The following is a 21,751-nucleotide window of genomic DNA, read 5'->3' as shown; positions in this document are numbered from 1 at the left end:
ACAGTGGAAACCAGGTTTAATTATGTTTTTGTGTGTAGTTATGAACACAAATAAAGGGAACATTTTCGTACACACTCAGATTTCTTTACTGAAAAGTAGCAGCCTATCCAAAGTTATGCAAAGTTAGGCCTATGTGTGTTAACGTTTCACACGGTCAGGATATTGGATGTCACTCTACAAGTACCCCAGGCATATATTTGAACCTTTTTGAGCTCTTTAGTTATTTAGTTACTTAGGCTACTCGCAAAAGAAGCATTATAGCATTCGCATAACCGGCGTATTGTCATACAGAATAGACACTAGAAAATTAAAAATTGACCGAGGTCCTCCGAAGTCCTCATTGTGACATAGTAAAAGGGGGCGGGGCTTGGGATCGGTCAATTGACCGTTCGCAAAAGCCACGCTCCCTAGTTATTGTTACTACGCCCGTCAAAGTCAGAGCGGAGTTGTCTAGAAATTCAATGGTACAGCAGCTGTTAAGACTCTGTTAAAGTTACAGCACAAGAGGCTCTTTTAGAGAGCCACGGACCTAAATTCATTTACAATCATTTACAATCCGTTGAAAGACTGCAGTATGACATGGAGACACATGTATAAAAACTCATATCTAGCTTTGTTGGGTGACAAACTTGAACGGGTGTGGTAGGAAAATGTCCGTTTCGTCCAGCAGCAGACACCAAGACCATAAACTTTCTTCAAGAGGATGACGTAAAGTGGTATGTACTGTCAATGACACTAGGAGAAAGCTACTGCGCACAAGTTAATTACAGGATGTGTAGTTTTAGGGAGCGCCAGATTGTATGCATTACAAGCTGAGACAGTTGGATTCACAGGTGACATCTGTGACAGTGTTCTGTTTTGATTAGCCCTGGAACTACTCTGGGAGCTTAACGAGCGCAGCTGGCTTTAGGCCATTATGCCATCACAGCCTTTCAAGTCTAGGGGGAAAATGAGCTTTTTAACATTTTTAATCCCCTATTTCTCAAAAAGTATAAACTTTTTAAAAAGTCTGAAATAATAACTCTCTTGCCCCACTCCAGACCTTCAGAACGGTGTCTGTACGTTAAGCGGTTAGAGTCGCATTCATTCTTGAAAAGGTTAAAAGAAAAGGTTATAATAATAACTAGAAAAGCATTTCCTGAAGGAAATACAGTGCATGAAAATTAAAAAATATTATATAAAATATCATAGAGTAAAAACAAATAATGCAGATATGGTTGCAACAGTTTTTGACATGGTTACTAGGCTGTTGCTATGGTACTTGAGGTGGTTTCTAGGCTGTTGCTAGGTTAGTTGTGGTGGTTGCTATGCTGGTTGCTAGGTTAAACTCATTGTTTGCTGTATTGGTTGCTAGGTTGTAACCGTGGAAGTGGTTGCTAGGCTGTTGCTAGGGTATTTGACATGGTTGCTAGGCTATTGCTAGGATACTTGAGGTGGTTGCTAGGCTGTTGATAGGTTAGTTTTGGTGGTTGCTATGTTGGTTGCTAGGTTAAACTTGTTGGTTGCTACATTGGTTGCTAGGTTGTAACTGTGGAAGTGGTTGCTTGGCTGTTGCTCGGGTATTTGTCATGGTTGCTAGGCTGTTGCTAGGGTACTTGAGGTGGTTGCTATGTTGGTTGCTAGGTAGGTGGTGGTTTAATATAGTTGGAATGACTGAACAGTTAAATAGGTGGATAGTTTAAATGGTTAAATTATTTGCAAGGTAGATGAGGTTCAACTCATTGAATGCCAAGCTGTTTTCGGGAGCTTTGTCCTAGAGTGCCAGCAATCTAGACCATTGTTGATGATTTATCCGATGTATCCAAACTACGGCCCGCCACCTCATTTTGGGTGGCCCCCCAAAACATGTCCGTGGTATATAGCATCTGGCCCGCACGGGAGTACGACATCGTCAAACTATAACCTCCGTAATTTCCCCCATTCATTCTCTATGGCGAGTCTTAACTGTACACATGTAATATACTTTTTTTGCGCTGTTTCGCGTTTGCCATCGAAAACGGAATGAAATGTAGGGCTACCTGCAAACAATGTAAGAGGCCTATGCTGACTGCATCAGTGCTCAAAGTATTCTAAAAGTTTATCAATTAATTGTTAATAACTAATTAACTTCTATTCAAGTCTAATTTCTGGGTCTTTCTTATCCTATTTTTATCCACTCGTTCAAATGTTCATTCAAATTCACAATTCACAAAGTTCTCATAAGGTGAGTGAAAGTGGTCATTTCAGATGTTTTTGTCAGCACTTCATAAACCTCTCATAGTTTGAGAACTTTAAATTATTTGTAGGATATTGCTCGTTCACAACTTGAGCTGTGTAGGCAAAGACACAGTGTTCAGAGTTCACACATTTTGAATAAAATATACTTTTGGGACTCCCTGCTAATACTTTTGGGAATGCTTACGTCTTTTTATTAGTATTTTCATTTGTAGTTTCATTTGAGCTACATTTTACACTGATATGGCATGATGGCAATATAAACACAGCTAACAATGGTATTAAATTGCAGTAGCCTATGATTAAATGTAATGGAATATTCAACTAGGTAGACTGCTGTTGTTCACAGTTCTAAGATATTTATGGTTACTGATATACTCCGAGTCTCTGGCCCTCTCTTAGAGCCAGGCATAGCGAGCTGGCCCTCAGAAGAAAAAGTTTGGGGACCACTGGTTTAAATAGTATAAAAGTTACAAAGATGAAAAATACAAAGCCCACATGTCCTAAATAAGACCTACGTAACATAGTTTTAATGAAGTTTATACGTTAAACAGTTGAAGCTGCTTGAACTGCGGACTAGAAAAGCATTTCCTGAAGGAAATACAGTGCATGGAAATGCAAAAAATATGATGTAAAATACCATACAGAGTAATAACGAATAATGCAGATATAGTTGCAATAGTGTTGCTAGGGTACATATGTTGGTTGTTATGCCAAATTAAGTGATTTTGGTTGCTATGCTGGTTGCTTGTGTACGAGACACGAAGTCAGTTCACTCCAAACCGATCACATTGAACGTGACCCACTCGCACAGTTCACCGTTCGTGGGCCGGGGTACATAAAAGCACCGCTAAGTCTCCACCGAACAGCACTGACAGGCGCAGCAGGAGAAACAGTGACCTCTCTTCACTCCGGGCAGACTGGAACTGTCGAGCTATGTTCACATTCCCTGCGATTTCGCGGGCATAAGCAAATAACAAATAATCATTGGCTGCTTAAACAATTCAAATAAAAGCAAAACAAACAAAGACATTTGATTGGTGCACATGTATAGAATGTTGGAAATCACAGAAGCAAGTAAATTACAAAGCATTCTGGTACATGGAGTAAATTCATACAGAAACAAAAGGCATATTAAGCATACTGAAAAACGTCAATTTTACAGGTGCTTACACTCTCCCCTAGGGCTGTAACGATACACCAACCTCAACTTTTTTTTTGGGGGGGGGGGGGGGGCTAGACATTTTATTAAATAACATAATAGCCTCCCTTAGAACACCAGAGGATTACAATATAATATATCTATTATTTTATATCCTGGTATAAAAATATTTTTCTGAATGACTGATATTTATGACAGCACACTTTATGCAGATTAGCCTATAGCCTAGGCCAGGGGTGTCCAAACTTTTTGACTCAAGGGCCACATTGGGTTTTGAAAATTGGCCGGCGGGCCACACAACAAAAAAATAATATATATATATATATATATATATATATATATATATATATATATATATATATAATATGTTTTGTATAATTTAAATGACAAAGTAATTCTGTTGTAGAAAATTTATTTCTTAAGAAATACTGTTCATTTGATGTTGTTTAATTAATTTATAAATGGTGCACTGTCACTTTAAGCCAGCTCCACTAGCCTGTGGCTAGTGCTGTGCCTATGGCTCACAGTTTATAAATGGTCAGTAGTGGAAACTACTGTTGCCATCGCGATTTTCTTTTAAAAGTTTCTTATAAAAAGGAGATATCAATTATCAACAATAACAAGCCAGCTGGAACCTGTCGCAGTATCTCCCTCTTGTGCACGCTCAAATGCGTTCCCAATTAAATGGAGTAGCATAACGTAGTTAGATCTGCTACAATGACGATACTATGTATCTCGATGTAACAAGCTGTTTTGACATTGACATGGTAAACGCTCTCTAAGAAGAGCGTAAAGCAGTTTGCAGTAGCCTAAAGTTAAAAACAACGTTGTCTATGCTGGAATAGCGAGCGGCCTATGATAACCTAATTAATTAAATGCACGGCAGGCCTGATTAAAGTGCGTGGCGGGCCGGATCTATGATAAACTAATAAATGCTCGGCGGGCCGGATTAAAGTGCGTGGCGGGCCGCAGTTGGCCCGCGGGCCGTACTTTGGACACCCCTGGCCTAGGCCTACTATTTTTTATTACAACTCTACCTCTTTCAGCTGTCTGGTTGAAGCCTGGAAATATTGTAAACAAAGTAGCATATAGCTTAGCCTATCATAGTGTACTGATTGGACTGTTCAGTTTCCCCATGTGTGTTTAAGTTTCAAGGTAATCCTCTCCTTGGGACAGGCCCTTTTGGGAAACGTTGGTATTGAGATGATCAGACAACTTCAATGCAAGAGTTTTAAACAAATATGTGCAGCATGCTAATGATGCTAAGCGGATTTAATAGTAATTTAGCTAGTCGTCTATGCGTCCTTGCTTTCACGATTGTGAATGTTTTATTTAAGTCGCGCTTGTTCATTGAGCAGGAGAGGGAGGGAGAGTGAGAGGGAGGGAGCGCGAGAGAGAGCGGGGCAAGGAGAGGGGGTTTACTTCTATACTGTTTGGTAAAGTTGCACACATAGTCTACAATGAAAGCAAGGAGAGGTATGAAATTTGTTTTTGGACAACGTAGGCTACCGATAAGTAAAGCGGGAGTTGTGGGTTGCTTTTGCGGCCGCATAAGCTGCAAAGCACTGCGTGAAACACTAGAAAGGGTGTGTCGCGATTCTGCCTTTTCACACCGCGACACAGTATCGTGGATATGAATGTCGCGATTTCCGTTTCGAATCGTAAATCGTTACAGCCCTACTCTCCCCCCACCAATTAAACAGCATGCCCCCATGCTGAGTCACATAGGTAAGACGATTAGTAAGACACCCAAATACAACAAAATCAAACCATCAAAATAACAAACATAGTCTAGTACTCAAACACTAGCTATGGGTTCGATGGCAGGTGTGCATGGCAAAAGTAAAGGCATGTGTGCACATGTGTTGCATAGTGCTTGTGAGCTACACCACCAGGCATGAGAACTATTGTAAGTGTCAAGGAAAGGCAGCACTGATGCTATGTGTGATGCTACTACATAGTTCCTGCTCTGCACTTCTAGCTTGCCATTAGTAAAACAGTTCCTTTCCCTACGGGACCTACACACTACAAGGGGCACTGAATCTGAAGGAGCTGCAGGGGTAGTTACAGAAACATCAGGACGGCTACCATCCTGGCCTGCAGCTGCTACGTCTTCTATTACGTCAAGGGACCTGTATGGAGAGATGGGGAGTGCAGTGTTGAGGGGAGATGCGACTACATCACTAGGTGTGTGCACTAACCTAGGGACAGTAGGTGGAGTGGAGACACACGGGGCAGTGGAGTTTTGCTCCAGTACAGGCGGGGAATTCTGTGCGGTTTCACACACAGGACCGTTCTGCACTGCATCCTCAACATAGCAGACAAACTCAGAATCAGGTTCTGAAGAGCTACATTCTCTGGGGACAACAGGAGGCAACTTAACAGTTCTACGCTTTTCCTTGGCCCTACTCCGTCGCACAGCTCTAGGGCACGGAGCCGGAGTGGTGTTGACCACCGGACCCAAGCGAACATTCTGTCCCACAGGCAAGATACAGTGGCGCTGCATCACCTTGACCGGCTCTGCACCAGCCACAGGCTTCAAGATAACAGGCCCATCCTGTGAGACACCAGTTAATAGACTTAAGAACCTTGCTTACCACAGGGTGTTTGGTCAGAGTGTTAAGAAAACAGTCTCCAGCCTGTTCTCTGCAAGACTCAAACAACTTCTTGACCAACTGAGTGTTCATGCCCACTAAAATGGCAATCTCCTCTTTCACCTGAGGGTCAGGACACACAAGAGCCAAAGTGTCTACCACCTGAGGCACTCCAGTGACAGATCCAGTAAACTCAAGCCTGAGCGACAAGTATCCGTCATATGGGTATTTGTGAGAGCTCAAACCCCATATTTCCAGATTTTCCACTGGCTGCAGTGGCAAATGCTTCAAATACGCTTTATAAAAGCTACTTAGCTGACTTAGCTAATCATTTTTAGTAGTTATGTTAAAATGCTAACTATGCTAACCATGTGACTAAGCTAACTTAGCTAATCATTTTTAGTAGTTATGCTAGCAATGCTAACTATGTGAACAATGTTAACTATGCTAACCATGTGACTTAGCTAATTTAGTTAATCATTTTTAGCAGTTATGCTAAATGTTAACCATGGTAACTATGTTAACAATGTTAACTAGCTAGTGAGGACTTTTATTTTGAAACAGTTGAAGGCAGAGGATACAGTTGATGGGATGCATAGTTGACTGACAGTTACAACAGTTGAACAGTTGACAATAGTTGAACAGTTAAAAAGTTTGATAGTTTAAAGCAGTGGTTCCCAAACTTTTAACAGGCATGTACCCCCTGAGACATTATGATCTTCCGGAGTACCCCCAACACCACCAATTGTTTTTTTTAAATTGTTTTATTAATATTTATTTTTATAAATTTTGTCGAGAATAGTGAATAGGATCATAAACATATGATACAAATCTCATCAATAGTCAACATATGACAGGCCTGAATATAATGATTTTAAATAGATCTGCACCTAATCTCACACACAATCGTCTTGTTGAATGCAGTGATCTTATCTGCTAGGTGCTTGTCTTTGCCTTGTAACTGGAGATTTAACTCATTGAGCTTTCCAGATAGGCCAGCTTCATGAAGAAATGTTCATTAGTTAACGTGCTTGCAGATTCAAACATGCGCTCTTCCTCCAAGAAGAGGCGACTCGGAGCTCAAACACGCGACAGCACTTTACCTCGGGAAAGCCACCTTGCCTCGCTGCGAAACAGTACAGCCTTTTGGTCAGCTCCCATCTCCTCTCAAAGTGCGAGAATAGACACGCTTTTAAGGGCCGGGTCTTGATGAAATTCACCACTCTCACAACCTCGTTCAAAATCTCATTCAGGTCGGGACTAACTAAGCTGCCTTGACACGAGTGCTTCCCTATGAATAAGGATGAGGAGGAGGTCCTCTCTCAGTCTCCATTATGCAGCAGATCTAACTTGAACGTTATCCTTGAATTTCACCTTCAGGATCAATAAAGTACCTATCCATCCATCCATCAATCCTTCCATCCTACTCGTTTTAATTGGGAACTCGTCTGAGCGCGAAGCAGGCTTTAGCTGGCTTGTCATTGTTGATTTATCCTTTTTAATATGAAAAACTTTTTTTTTTAAATCATGAAGACAACAAAAACAATGCTAGAGGAGATTGCAGAGTTATCCAGTTCCCACTACTGACCTTTTATAAAATGTGAGAGGTCACTTACACAGGCTGCACATACTGTGTTTTGGACTGTGATAGAATATGAAGAGTGGTCTTTGCATTTGTGTAATGGAATTGGTGAATCTTGAAGTCTTCAGTAATTTGTTTCCCTTAAACTAAGCATTTACGTGAAGCACATGATACACCAATTGAAACGCATTCCGCTCAGATAGCTTGGTGGCTACCAGGTTCATACAGAAAATATCTAGCTAGCATCATGTCATTACACTACATGCTTCTATTTCCAAAGGAATGAAGTTAATACCAACTTATGCTTATCATTGTTAATATTGTGCTATAAATGTGGCACAAACAATGTTAGTGTTTGTGGCCTAGCCATAGGGTATTTGGTTTATTTGCTGGCAAAATTTAATCTTATGAATGTCAATGTTCTTAAAGTGATAGTGGAGCATTTATAAATATGATAAACAGAATCAAATCTATGGTAGTATTTCTTAAGAAATGTATAATTAAAAACAAAATGACTTTGTCAATATTATCATCTAAATAAAACAGCGTTTTTTGGGGGGGGGGGGGGCTGAAAGTGTCTCTCATGCTAGCAGCCATCTTGGGCTTTAGCTGCATGACAGACCTCGGTGAACCTGAGGGGTATACTACTACTATGTGATGTTACGGGGTTACTCAGGAGGTTACTTCAGGAGTTACCGCTGCTCTGAAAACAATAGGTCACTTCAGAAGCAGTACAGGCAGTAAAGCGTTCTTTTGGTGATCATCGGTTACTCTCGATGTTACTGAGGGTAAAATAATTTACGTGAAGCACATGATACGCCAATTGAAACACATTCCGCTCAGATAGCTTGGTGGCTACCAGATTCATACAGAAAATATCTAGCTAACATCATGCCATTACACTACATGCACTAAAGGCTTCTATTTCCAAAGGGTAAAATCCATTAGTAACACCCACCCCCACCCTCTCTGGTCAGTGTGAACACATCAGCTTCAGCATCAGCCAATGAGACGGAGAAGGTTGAGAAGGTGTGTAATTGGTTACTGCCAGATCTCACTGCTGTCATCCTGCCACTGTGCTTGCAGGTGATCAGATGTGGTTGGTTGACCATCAACATCAGTATTATGAAGGGCGGGTCTAAGAAGTACTGGTTTGTGTTGACAGCAGAGTTTCTGTCTTGGTACAAGGATAATGAGGTTAGTAGTAGATTCTTTCAGTGCAATTGGGTCACCTGGCTAAACTGTGTGTGTGTGTGGGTAACCTGAGTGTTGTTGACTTGTGTGAGTAATCTGGGTAAACATGATATGAGTGCTATATCTAGTTTTTTAAAAATACAGTAAACATGTTTTTATTTTTTATGTTTTTTTTGTGTGCATTTTTTGCGTGTTTGTTTTTATCAGAAGAAAGACATGAAATACATGCTTCCTCTAAATAACCTGAGGATTAAGGATGTGGAGAAGGGCTTCATGGACACCCAACACACCTTTGCCATCTTTAGCACTGAACAAAGGTGAGTGTGTGTGTCAACCAAACACACCTTTGCCATCTTTAACAATGAACAAAGGTGAGTGCGTGTGTGTGTCAGATTTGTGTTATAGTGAGATAAAATCTTAGAAAGGATTGATTGTACAGGTGTCAAATGATGTATGTTGTGACTGCATATTACTCCTGTAAAGGAAAGGAGAAAGTTATGCAAAGTACAGCCTTCCTTCCTTTCCTTTAATTAGTATAGGTTTGGTGCAAAAGAGACCAAATGAAGATTGATCCTATTCCTGTGTTATACAGTACGGGCTTGATGGTGTTTTAAGCCCCACCGTCGACTTTAAGGCAGCGCTGCGACCGTCGACTTCAAGTCACCTAACCCTAACCCTTGTGCCTTCCATGCAGTGCTGCCTGGAAGATAATGTTGGGGGCTTAAAACACCATACAGGACAGTATGGTGACTATGCTCCTCCTTGTGTTTGTGCAGGAATGTGTATAAAGGCCAGTCTCAGATCGAGCTGTCCTGTGACTTTCTGGATGACATAGACAGCTGGAAGGCCTCTTTTCTCAAGGCTGGGGTTTTCCCAGAGAATGACCAGGTACCAAGCTGACATCCATCCATCCATCCATTCATCTATCCATCCATCTATCCATCCATCTACTGTCAACTCTAAGGGTGCCTTTCTATCTTCTTTCTCCCCCTATTGAGTTTATTCCAGAGATTCTCAATTGTCCAATAATAAACATAAACATAGCCACAAGCAACTATAGCGGGCCTGAGCACCTGCGGTCCTCGACCCATGACATTTCAGAATCCAACAAAGCACTGACGTGGTGCATTTGTCAAATGTACATATCTGATGTGTCTGCTATTTGTTTTTGCATGTTTTCTACATCGGAAGCACTTGCTCACTTCCTGTTGGGTGTGACATTTTACATCGATGGTAGTCATTAGATGGCACTACACCACAAATATGTAGGGTACAATGATACGCTTCCAAGTTATTAGTTTATGCTTTCAGCCTACCCACTCTAGGGGGGGATGGGGGCATGAACCCCATCCCGTTGTGTTCATTTTAGGGATTATTGAGGTAAATCTGTCTCAAAAGTCTTGTGCACTTGTACTTATAATTTGTGCACTTGTACACGAAAGTCACAAATGTGTATCATGAAATCTGAAGTTGCAGAATTCTTTTCTGCCCTGTACATACAACATAGAGTTTACAAGTTCACAAATACAAGTTTCCTCTGCTCATGATTATGCTACAATCACCTACACATCTGTGTAATATAATCTCAGTGTTCGAATTATACAAACAAACAAACAAACAAACAAACACATTACATTTATATAGCGCTTTTTTCCTCGAGACTCAAAGCGTGTCACATGGATGGGGGGACCTCACTAGTAACCACCACCAATGTGTAGCACCCACCTGGGTGATGCACGGCAGCCATTATGCGCCAGAACGCTCACCACACACCAGCTTTAGGTGGATTGTGAGGGAGTGAATGAGCCAATTACAGTGGGGGATGAATGAGCCAGGTTGGGAATTTAGCCAGGACACCGGGGAACCCCCTACTCTTTGCGATAAGTGCCATGGGGTCTTTAATGACCACAGTGAGTCAGGACCTCGGTTTAACGTCTCATCCGAAGGACGGCATCTCCTACAGTGCAGTGTCCCCGTCACAGCACTGGGGCATTGGGATCGATCTTTTTTGGCCAGAGGGAAGAGTGCCACCTACTGGCCACCCACCAACACCACTTCCAGCAGCAACCTAGTTTTCCAAGGAGGTCTCCCATCCAAGTACTAACCAGGCCCACACCTGCTTAGCTTCAGTAATTCAGCTAAGACAAGGTATCCATTGGTCTGGCTGCCGTGAGCTTCGGGGGGTACAGCTATTTCGACTGGTGACGTCACTCTCCATTTTATATAGGCTTACACACATGATTTCACACTTGTGGTTCACAGTCAATTTTCCTTCGAAATATAGGCCATATGACCGTGGCTGGCTGGCCGACAAGTTAAAAGAAACTACTGTAATCATACTAGCAAGCACAATATACCATACACGTTATGGGAAGGGTTGAATTTGGGTAAACACTGTTTCAAGGTGCGCCCCATGCGTAAAATTGCGCGCCACAGTCAAAAAATATGTTTTGGTATAGCAGTACAATGCAAACCTGGAAATGCATAGACCAATAGCACGGACATGGCAAACACGCTACTTAAATTTAAGACCCAGAATTGTTTACAGATGGGCCACAGAAAGTCTCCCGTTTAAAGGGACACCAGGCAAGCCTGATGCTTTTTCTCTACGAAACTCCCCCTCGCTCGCTGAAGCTATTTTCCTTTTCTTTGCATCTTCCGTCAAGGGTTTTCACTGCTTCTTCGCCAGCTCTGCCATTATACACATGTTTGCAACAATCGCTAGCAATTCGTTAGCCTGCCTCTATGCTGTGGATACAGGATGTAAACTGATCCTGCTTCGGTCGGCTGGTACGATACACTGAACTTGCAAGCGGGATATTCTTCCTACATGCAGTAGGGGCGGGCGAGAGTCCTCATTCTCCCTGTAATGAGTCATTTAACCATATACCGACTTACGAAGATGAGTAATTAACACGAAAACGTTGCCTGATGTCCCTTTAATAGCCAAGTTTACCTAGCTTAATACAAGGCCTGCCTTTGGTTCATTTGATTTGTTTTTCTTGGATAGCCTAAGCCTACCAAACATCAAGCAAATAAAAAATGACTTGGTTGGAAAAAAATATTTTCACGTTGTTTAGCCTAGGTGTAGCAAACTCCAGTCGGACAGTTGTAGCGTACTGATGGTTTCTTTATTTCTTTGTGAAAGTCCTGAAACCACCGTAAGAGCTATGTACAATATAATACAATAACATACAATAAGAACTTAACATGACACACATAACAGCAATATGTTAGGTTACAGTAAAATGAATAAAAAGAAACAATAGTATCTAGCCACCTTGTTCCCGTTCCAGCTGAGTGCTAAGATTTATCCTTAAGAATCCACTTATTTAAGCTACAAAGTAAGCCTATTATAGTTTAAGCCTATAATACAATGATATTAATTTAGAACAAACAATATAATTTAACACGATATATTAAAACAAGGATAAAAAGAAAGAAAAGTATTTAGAAACCTTGTTCTCCGTAAGAGTCGTGTCCTTAAGCTACAATGTAGCACCGTGAGAGCTATACAAGTAGCCTTGTTCTCCGTAAGAGTTACTATTCCTAAGCTACAAAGTAGCACCGTATCCAAGACTTTACTGTAGCCTAGTTCCTTTAAAAGTAAATGCATTCCGTAGTGACAATAACAAGCGTGCAGCCAAAGCCTTAGAATGCACCTTGTGGAATGTCTTATGTAGGCTACTGTACCAATGGAATTAAGTCAAATATAAATGATGCATATGAATTGAAAATAAACAAAAACAACAGGTATACAGGTATATTTAAACAAAAACAAATAAACAAGACATGTTTATTTACACTAGGCATTTCATATAATGTAGCCTAGTGCATTGTGTGCCTGGTGTTATATCACAAAACGTTTGTGCAGTAATACGCTAATGACAACGAGGAAAGACATTTCAGGCCGACTGATTATTATATGTTCACGTAGCGTTTCAACCAAAGGTTGTTTGAAAAACTGCAAACTGCAGTTGCAATTATGCCATTTGCTTAAAAAAGGTTGAGAACCATCTACATGCGAAATCCCTGAATATTAGTGCAGATTCCCTGTTGTTAAGACGTTAAGAATGAAATTGCACAAAATGATAAATCGTCTCATTAAACATCTCCCCGTGTCAGTATACCTATGGAACTCCTCCTATGGCGTGTGATTGTAGGCCTGATTTTTAAGCTAAGCAGCAGCGATGGTCGTGGCCGCTGAGTGGAAGGGAGACCTCCGGTTAAACCATAGCGATCTTGCTACTCAATGTTTTTCTAAGGTTGGCTATCACTATGTTACAAAGGCAGTGAAATATTAGACAAATGTATGGTCAGTTGGCCACCGCTTGTTAACCCATATCAGGCGTTTGCAGCCTACACTGTACATTTGTTTTAATTCGTCAGTATTATATCATAGCAAATAACACAGTCTAAACGTACCAGAGAAATGGTACAGCCCGATGGGGGTGAGGGTTTGAAAATGTAATTAGATTATATCATTAGATTATATCCTGAATTGTTGGTATGTGATGGTAATACTGCATTTAATTACAACCCCAAAACAGAAAAAGTTGGGATGTTGTGTAAAATGTGAATAAAAACAGAATGTAATAATCTGCAAATCTCTTAAACTCATATTTAGTTGCAAAAGGACACAGACAACATATCAAATGTTGAAAATTACAAATTTGACTATTTCATGGAAAATATATGTTAATTTTGAATTTGATACCAGCAACATGTTTCAAAAAAAGTTGGGACGGGGGTAACAAAATGCTGGAAAAGTTGTGTAATTATAAAGAAATCAAAAGGAAGAATGTTTCACAACTAATTAGGGTAACTGCCAACACGATTGGGTATGAAAAAGAGCATCCCAGAGAGGCAGGGGGCTGTGTTTTGGGTCACCAGCGCATGGCGTAAAGATCGTTTTTCACCCGCGCGAAGTTGAATTCGGTATTTTGCACGTTTATTTTTTAAGCATTGCGCCCAGGGGTGTGGCAATTAACAACCTAGGGAGGGGCCTAGCGCGTTGTCTAAAAGTCGCTATCATACACCACCTAAACCTGGTCAGAAGTCAATGGCGAGTTGTTCATATGCTATTTTAAGAGCGCATGTCAACAGTCATATTGGCAGGTGCACGCACCATCCTTCTATCATTCATGAACGCACACCAGCGCACGTCCATGCAAAGCATTACAAATTGCACGATTACAATGGGAAACATAATTAGAACAAAGATATTACGAAATACTGTACATCTCATAATAAGTAGCTATTCACCATCATTTGCAAATTGGTAATGACGGTTAAAAGTGATTAGGGGAGAGGCAAGAGACACGTATGGAGCACAGCTGAGCTGAAGACGCACTGTCACGAGATTTAAGCAACTCCTCTGCAGGATAAATGTTGTTTTATTCAGTCATTTGAGCAATATTAGGGTAAGTGTTGCTTTTTCCAGCCTATGTTTTCGGTGGTAACCCATTGTCAGTCAATAGTGAAAGTAACTGCATATAACTGTCTTGTCGTTGACTGACTCCTTGGTGAAGTTAGTTTCACTTTGCCAATGAGTTCAAATAATAGACGAGTGCAAATGCGTGAAGGCTATGCTAGGTTTTAGTAAAGCATGGTTTAAGAATGACTATTTCATACGGTCTCGCAAGCAGCCTCCTTCAAATGCGCCGTTGAATGCCAAAATACCGAAGCATTTATTTGACATATCGCGCTTTGCGCCGTTAAAGGGAATGACAGATGTCATTCTCATTGGTTTAAAATGATGTTACGCCCCAAACACACCCATATGACTGATTAAAAAACCTAGGAACACCTTGTTGCGCCATACGCTCCACTTTTGATAATGAAACCCCTCCCAATGTGAACAGGACATCCTACTAAATTTGAATAGACTTTTGACGAGTGACGATGCACTTTAGAATGTCATGATAGGGCCCTTAGTCTTGTTTCTCTTTCAGTGATTTAGAAATTCTTATCCATGCCTTTACTTCCTGAAGACTTGACTACTGCAACTCACTATATGTAGGGTTAACTAAGCCCTGAATAGACTCCAACTGGTCCAAAATGCTGCAGTCAGATTGTTAACTGGATCTAAAAAACGTGAACAAAGCTTTAAATGGCTCAGCTCCTCAATATTCACCTATCCCCTAAATGTTATTTTTTTCTCTTTGTTATATTAACTCCTTGTTATTGTGTTTCATTTTTATTTTTATGTTCATTAATATTAATACAAGGTCCATCTGTTGTTATCTTTGAGATGTTACGTATGTTATTTTCTTTATTTAGCCTATTAATTATTTTCTTATTGTTTATGTAAAGCATTATTTATTATTTAAATGTGCTATAAAGATACATAGCCTATTAATTATGTTCATATTGTTTATGTAAAGCATTATTTATTATTTAAATGTGCTATAAAGATACATTAACTTGACTAGCTTCTCATAAAGGTATGTCATGCTGACATTATCATTGCTGCATAGTAGAATTAGTGCCAACTGATAAGTATTAAAATGAATTAAGATGAAAGATATGTATTTATACTTAGTCATTTGGCTGACGCTTTTATCCGAAGTGAAAAATATTTGTGTAGAGTTGCTATGTCCAGATATTTTCCAACTCTGAATCAGCTCTGGTCCTGACTCCTGTGAGAGCCACTAGATCTCTGCACCAGATCGGGACCAGAGCTGGCAGCCATCTTGGACTTTGGCTGCATGACAGACCTCGTGAACCTGAGAGGTATACTACTACTATGTGATGTTACGGGGTTACTCAGGAGGTTACTTCAGCAGTACGCAGTAAATTGTACTTTTGGTGACCTTCGATTACTCCCGAAGTTACTGAGGGTAAGCCAGTGACCTTGTTTCAAAGTATACCACCCGCCCTCTCTTGTCAGTGTAAACACATAAGCTTCAGCATCAACCAATCAGATGCCCCAGAGGAGAAGGTTGAGAAGGTGTCCTATTGGTTACTGCCAGATCTCACTGCTGTCATCCTGCCACTGTGCTTGCAGGTGATCAGACGTGGTTGGTTGACCATCAACATCAGTATTATGAAGGGCGGATCTAAGGAGTACTGGTTTGTGTTGACACCAAAGTCTCTGTCTTGGTACAAGGATAATGAGGTTAGTAGTAGATTCTTTCAATGCTTCTGGAACACCTGGCTAATGTGTGGGTAACATCTGTTACCAGGGTAAGCTGAGTGTGTGTATGTACAAGTGACTTCTGTGAGTAAACTGGGTAAAACTGATATGGTTGATATATAGTTGTGTTTTGATATTTTGGTTTTTATGTTTTATTGTTTATATTTTTTGCTTGTTTGTTTTTATCAGGAGAAAGACAAGTCAGACATGCTTCCTCTGAATAACCTGAGGATTAAGGATGTGGAGAAGGGCTTCATGCACACCCAACACACCTTTGCAGTCTTTAACACTGAACAAAGGTGAGTGTGTGTGTCAAACACCCTAACAATGTGTTCTGAGATACAATCTTAGAAAGGGTGTCTAATAGTGTAGGGCTCCTGTACAGGAAAGGAGAACGTTATCCAGAGTGCAGCCTTCCTTCGTTTCCTTTAATTAGCTATAGGTTTGGTGCAAAAAGAGACCAAATGAAGCCTGCTCCTATTCCTGTGTAAGTATGGTGACTGTGCTCCTCCTTGTGTTTGTGCAGGAATGTGTATAAGGGCCTGCGTCAGATCGAGCTGTCCTGTGACTCTCAGGACGACATAGACAGCTGGAAGGCCTCTTTTCTCAGGGCTGGGGTTTTCCCAGAGAATGACCAGGTACCACCCTGATAGCTATACATCCATCCATCCATCTATCCATCCATCTACTGTCAACTCTAAGGGTGCCTTTCTATCTTTTTTATCCCCCTATTGAGTTTATTCCAGAGATTCTCAATTGTCCAATAATAAACATAAACATAGCCATAGTGGGCCTGAGCACCTGCGGTCCTCGACCCATGACATTTCGGAATCCAACAAAGCACTGACATGTGGTGCATTTGTCAAATGTACATATCTGATGTGTGCGCTATTTGTTTTTGCATGTTTTCTACATTGGAAGCACTTGCTCACTTCCTGTTTGGTGTGACGTTTTACACCGATGGTAGTCATTAGATGGCACTAATATGTAGGGTACAATGAAACGCTTCCAAGTTATTAGTTTATGATATACTTTTTGTGATATACAGTGCAATGCAGATTGAACAGTTGACTAGTTATCCTAAAAAATGCTTTCAGCCTACCCACTCGGAGAGGGGATGGGGGCATGACCAATTTAATCATGCAGAGAACAATTTAATCGTGCATGGGTTTGTTATATCATTTGGTCCAATATAAATGCTGCCATGTGAACACAAACGAACCCAGGGACAATGGAGAAAAACTGTATCGATTCAGCCTTAATTCGGAACAAAATAGGTATGAAAGCACTCACTCTATTCCGAAAGTACCATGTGACAGAGCGCAGTGCGTCTGTCACTGGCAAAGGCGTCTTTCCCGCCGCAACGTGAACAATGGCTTTACAAACATTTGCACAAAGACTGCGCTATTAAAGCATGTTGCGATGTTGATTTGTTTGATGACATGTTGTGAATGGTACAGACCTAAGGCGTGTCAAGACGGGGGTTAAGTTAACACTAGAAATTGGTTTAAGTTAAACATACAGGGAGTCAAAGCCGCGATATGCGGTATAGAGGTTGAAGCGTATCTATTTATCAGTAATGTAAGCGTTCTCTAAAAGCGTGCATTATAACATCAATGCTTACTAGCTGGGAGATGGAAGTGCTTTGTCCGAGTGTATGTATGATTGTGTGTATGTACTTGCCTGTTCTCGGTGCTTCAGTTGCTTTCCGGGTGCAGGGGAGCAAACTGGAGTATTGGGCAAGGGACACTTTTCTGCGCATCTTTCGCGCCCAGACGTGGGAGCGCTTATTGGCGCAGGTGTGTTTAGAGTGGTAATATTATTTGGTGCTTAGTGAGGTTTATTATGGCATTGTATGGAAATAACATAACAACGATTGTTAGTAATGTGTATTGCCTATGTCATGTGTTAACCAAAATGTGGTGAATTTGAATTAATTGATTTGTTGCTATGCATGGTTTAGTCCAGTGTTTTAAATGGTGTCTGCATAGCGCAGGCAGGGGTTACGATTCCTCCTCAGTAGTGAGAGGTCCTGCTGAAAGGCTTCTGAGGTAGGCATAGAACCTAGTGGGCATTGTCCCGGTGTTTGTTTCCCTTTTTGTATCAGTGTTGTTTTGTCTGTTGCCTAAACCTGCCGGTAGCTTAATATTAATAATAATAATAAAAAAAAAGGAAATTACATCAACTTGAATTTCATTGCTTGAGTCTCACCATCCGCTTGGACACATTACTACATACCAATAACAGCTGCACATCTTATGTTTTGCATACACATTCTGCTGTGCAAATCTCTCCAATGTACATACTGCAGTGTTTCCGCTTTTCCGGTTTTTTTTTTTTAACAGTGGCGGCAGACATCCTCTCTTCAATTTCATTTTTGCTGTTGTTGCAAGCAAGCTTAGGCCTATAGACTACGATATGGGAAATACTTTATACGATCAGCTTCAGAAATGAATGGATTTTCCTGTGTGCTACGCCTTTCCACCAAGTTGTGCGAAAATGGTAGTTTTTGCGATGTTGACAAACATGCGTAGCACATGGAAGCTCTTGATAGTGCATGCCACTAACGTCTATAAAAACAATACATTTATGGAATAAAACTAGACAGGTACCTCGGATTAGCATTGCTGTTTATTCTTAAACTGCAATTTTCAGCAGCCAGCGGAGGGCATTTAGCCTAGGCTACTATGCTTCCGGACAAGCCTATTTTGCGTCTCCCCTAATTCTGAAGCAGTGGCACCGCTTTAATGCTTTAAATAGGCTACATCAATACAATATATAATATGTGAACTGAAACTAGACGGGCCATAATAACCACTGACTAGTTTAGGCTACTTATTGTTAAATTGCAATGTGAGCGGCAGCCAGCAGGGGAGGATACGTTGCATGTTTATTTAAAAAGCAAATGTGCGTCTGCCCTGATTTTGATACTGTGGCGGTATTAATTAAACCGTGGGGGGCCGCCATGCTGAAATAAACATAGAGGAAACACTGTACTGTATATTTCCGTGTATATTTTCTCCTGAGTTCGTGTCTGAGTCTGTCTTCTCCGCTGTCGTGCTGTTTCAGGCGGACACTAAGGATTCCAGAGAGGGCAGCGACAACAGCATCTCCATGGACATGCAGCTGGAGCGGCAGGTGGAGACCATTAAGAACCTGGTGGAATCCTACACCGGAATCATCAAGAATTCCATCTGCGACCTCATGCCCAAAACCATCATGCACCTCATGATCAACAGCGTCAGTGCAGCTATACCCTATACCCTATAACGGTTATGAAAATTCAGCTATACCTATAACGGTTATGAAAATTCACCTATACCCTATAACGGTTATGAAAATTCAGCTATACCCTATACGGTTATGAAATTTCAGCTATACCTATGACAGTGTTTCTCAAACTTTTTCAGACGAAGGACCACTTAACCAATAAAAAAGAAACGCACCGACCACCTAAAATGTCTGAGGATTCATATGACTTAAACTGGCATATCTTACATAGACAGTGTTGCAGAACTGTTTGGATTTACATACAAGTTGGTTCAATATTGCAAACAACTCATCTATATTATATTTTACCACGTCTGCTCGCGGACCACTTGGGATAGCTTGCGGACCACCAGTGGTCCCCAGACCACACTTTGAGAAACACTGCCCTATAACTTATACCCTATAATGGTTATGAAAATTCGGCTATATCCTATTCACCCGTTGCATGTGACGTCACGTTTTGTTCGCGACACAGCAAAATAGCCTAGTGGACGGCAAGAACACGAATCAAATCAATGGGTTGTAATGGGACATATCGCACAGCTAGGAGATTATAGTGAGATTTAATCGTAGTAATGCCCTTCCACGACTGTTGGCTTATTGTTTGGAATACAACAACATCCCATGTTCTTGCATAGATATATTTTGGTTTGTTTTCTTTGTGTTTCGGGAGTATTTCAACCACAACTGCATGGTTATCTCGTCAGTATATGAAGCACAGCAGCGGTTGCTATAGCAACCATAGACTCTGAACAGGACGGCAGACTACAAGCACTTAGGCAAAGTCTATGGCAAGATCTGAATGTAAACAGATAATACCGTTCAAGGTTTTTTTTATTTCCTATTTCTTTCAATTCTTTAACTTAAGAAGTAAGTTTATTCGCTGGGCAACGTACAAACTGACGAGTTACATTAGCCCTAGCACTATGAGCTACGATAAACGTTAGCTAGAATAGCTAGCTTCTAAGTGTGGCAGCTAAGTTATTATTTCATGTTCTGATATGACATTCTTAACGTTTTGACTATGTTACAATTGATAGTCCTTTTCTTAGCCAACACCGCGCTCTCCCAATTATTCTTGTTTCTTTGTGGGTGCGTAATCCAGGGAACTCATAGAAAATAACAAATGGTCGCACTCCAAAAGTCTTTTCTTGCTTTTAATCCATTTTAGCACAGGGGTTAATTGACAAACGTTTCGGCCTGCCATCAGGCCGAAACGTTTGTCAATTAACCCCTGTGCTAAAATGGATTAAAAGCAAGAAAATAATTTTGGAGTGCGACCATTTGTTATTTTCTATGTTACAATTGATAAAAGCAAGACAAATAAAGTAATCAAATTGCTTTGCAATATTTTAGTCCAGAAATACTTATGGGTGTTCATGTACTATGTTAATTACAGTAGCCTAAGGTTACGACCTAACGTTATCTCCCCTTGCTGTTACCACCAGTTTTGTGATCCTGACCCATTTCATCTAACAACACCACTGGCATCTTTCTTTGACTATCAGACCCCAAACAGCAATACATTGAACTACAAAGATGTTATAGTAATGGTGTTCAGTTCATCATAATCGTTATGACATAATGTAATTTGCCGTCCGTCTCCTATCTTTTTGCCATCCAGCATGGAGCCGTCACGTGACTAAAGTCGCGTGTCTGCAAGGGGTGAATACCTTATAATTGTTATGAAAATTCAGCTTTGTAGTCCTTGACGAATTCAGGGAAATATATTTTTGACTTTGAATGGTAACACTGTGCATATCCCACACCACACGGCATAATCCATATTTTAATAATGATGAAGTATTTTTTCCGTTCCCTGCCTTCTCAGATGAAGAAGTACATCCAACAGGAGCTGCTCTCCTACCTGTGCAGCTTGGGCGACCAGAGCAGTCTGATGGAGGAGTCGGCCGATCAGGCCCAGCGTCGCGACGAGATGCTGCGCATGTACCACGCCCTCAAGGAGGCGCTCAAGATCATCGGCGACATCAGCACCACCACCATCTCCGTATAGGTTTAGATTACATTTCTCCATTTAGCCCACTTTCATCCACAGATATCCTACAAAATGAGGACTGACAAACAAACTACAGTGAACTGAAGTATCAAAGAAATACTGCCTTTAATACTGTTACTCCAAAATCTCATGTAGTAATGTAGCTTGAATGTTAGCTAAAGTCTTTGCAACTGTTAAAATGGAAGTGATAATCCCCTTAAAATCCGTATTCCTTCTCGGTTTACAAATCTAAAACATTTTCACCGCCAAATACAAATCAGGAATTATCAGGAACTATCATCAGTAGTTTATTTTACCGTTAAATAATGTAAATATCTAGCTATGTTGTGAATGTCTACTTCCATTCCAATCTGACCATGATCATGGAGGATGTTTTGATGAAGCATCTGCCATCACCACCATTACCATCACCAGTTAAAATTTAACTATTGCAAAAATTAACTTCAATTAACTCCAATTGCATTTAAAGAATCACATCAAATGTGCTCAAAAGTAATGAAAACTTCATGCTCATATTTCAAATGTAGTGGAGTAAAAGTAGCAAGTTTACAAAAATAATAATACTCAAGTAAAGCATTAC

The 21,751-nt window shown here is 40.7% G+C and overlaps 1 protein-coding gene across 1 annotated transcript in view; it reads left to right on the top strand.

Moving 5' to 3' along the window:
* Positions 1-21,168, top strand: part of LOC143125732 (dynamin-2-like) — a 131,793-nt gene extending 110,625 nt beyond the window's left edge. The window contains exons 14-21 of the mRNA XM_076287459.1: positions 8,639-8,749; positions 8,954-9,063; positions 9,523-9,634; positions 15,756-15,866; positions 16,074-16,183; positions 16,411-16,522; positions 18,954-19,124; positions 20,986-21,168. Of these exons, the coding sequence (XP_076143574.1) occupies positions 8,639-8,749; positions 8,954-9,063; positions 9,523-9,634; positions 15,756-15,866; positions 16,074-16,183; positions 16,411-16,522; positions 18,954-19,124; positions 20,986-21,168 (1,020 nt within the window). The remainder of the gene's footprint in view (positions 1-8,638; positions 8,750-8,953; positions 9,064-9,522; positions 9,635-15,755; positions 15,867-16,073; positions 16,184-16,410; positions 16,523-18,953; positions 19,125-20,985) is intronic.
* Positions 21,169-21,751: the final 583 nt, after the last annotated feature.

Source organism: Alosa pseudoharengus, unplaced genomic scaffold, assembly GCF_046254945.1.
Source record: "Alosa pseudoharengus isolate Yale_2024_CS ecotype anadromous, Long Island Sound unplaced genomic scaffold, YU_APseudo_1.1 YU_APseudo_1.1_scf_1, whole genome shotgun sequence".
NCBI lineage: Eukaryota > Metazoa > Chordata > Actinopteri > Clupeiformes > Clupeidae > Alosa > Alosa pseudoharengus.
The sequence above is the reverse complement of the archived record's forward strand: the minus strand, read 5'-3'. Positions and strand labels throughout refer to the sequence as shown.